Here is a 327-nt window from a genome sequence, read left to right as displayed (position 1 = left end):
TATATATATATATATATTTGCAATTTATTCATTTATTTTTAAATATATGTATAGTTTTTTGTCTTTTTTATTTATTTCAGCTTATTTAGTTTCAGCTATCTTTAAAATGACACCAAAAAGTTAACAGTAATAATCTTGTGTGTATTTCCTGAGGTCTTTCACCCATTCGATAGGTGTGTTGTTTCTGGCAGGTGTGTGTGAGGGGTCCTAATGTTTTTAAGGGGTATCTGAAAGACCCCGAGAAGACGAAGGAGACTCTTGATGAAGATGGTTGGGTTCACACAGGAGACATTGGCAGGTGGCTGCCGGTAAGAGCGGTTTAATAGA

At 35.2% G+C, this 327-nt stretch overlaps 1 protein-coding gene across 1 annotated transcript in view; it reads left to right on the top strand.

Annotated features, from left to right (window-relative positions):
* Window positions 1-327, top strand: part of LOC122344738 (long-chain-fatty-acid--CoA ligase 1-like) — a 3,090-nt gene that overhangs the window by 229 nt on the left and 2,534 nt on the right. The window contains exon 2 of the mRNA XM_043238290.1: window positions 174-308. Within this exon, the coding sequence (XP_043094225.1) occupies window positions 174-308 (135 nt within the window). The remainder of the gene's footprint in view (window positions 1-173; window positions 309-327) is intronic.

The sequence above is a fragment of the Puntigrus tetrazona genome, chromosome 5 (genome assembly GCF_018831695.1).
Source record: "Puntigrus tetrazona isolate hp1 chromosome 5, ASM1883169v1, whole genome shotgun sequence".
NCBI lineage: Eukaryota > Metazoa > Chordata > Actinopteri > Cypriniformes > Cyprinidae > Puntigrus > Puntigrus tetrazona.
Note: the sequence above shows the minus strand (reverse complement) of the source record. Positions and strands in the feature narration are given on the sequence as shown.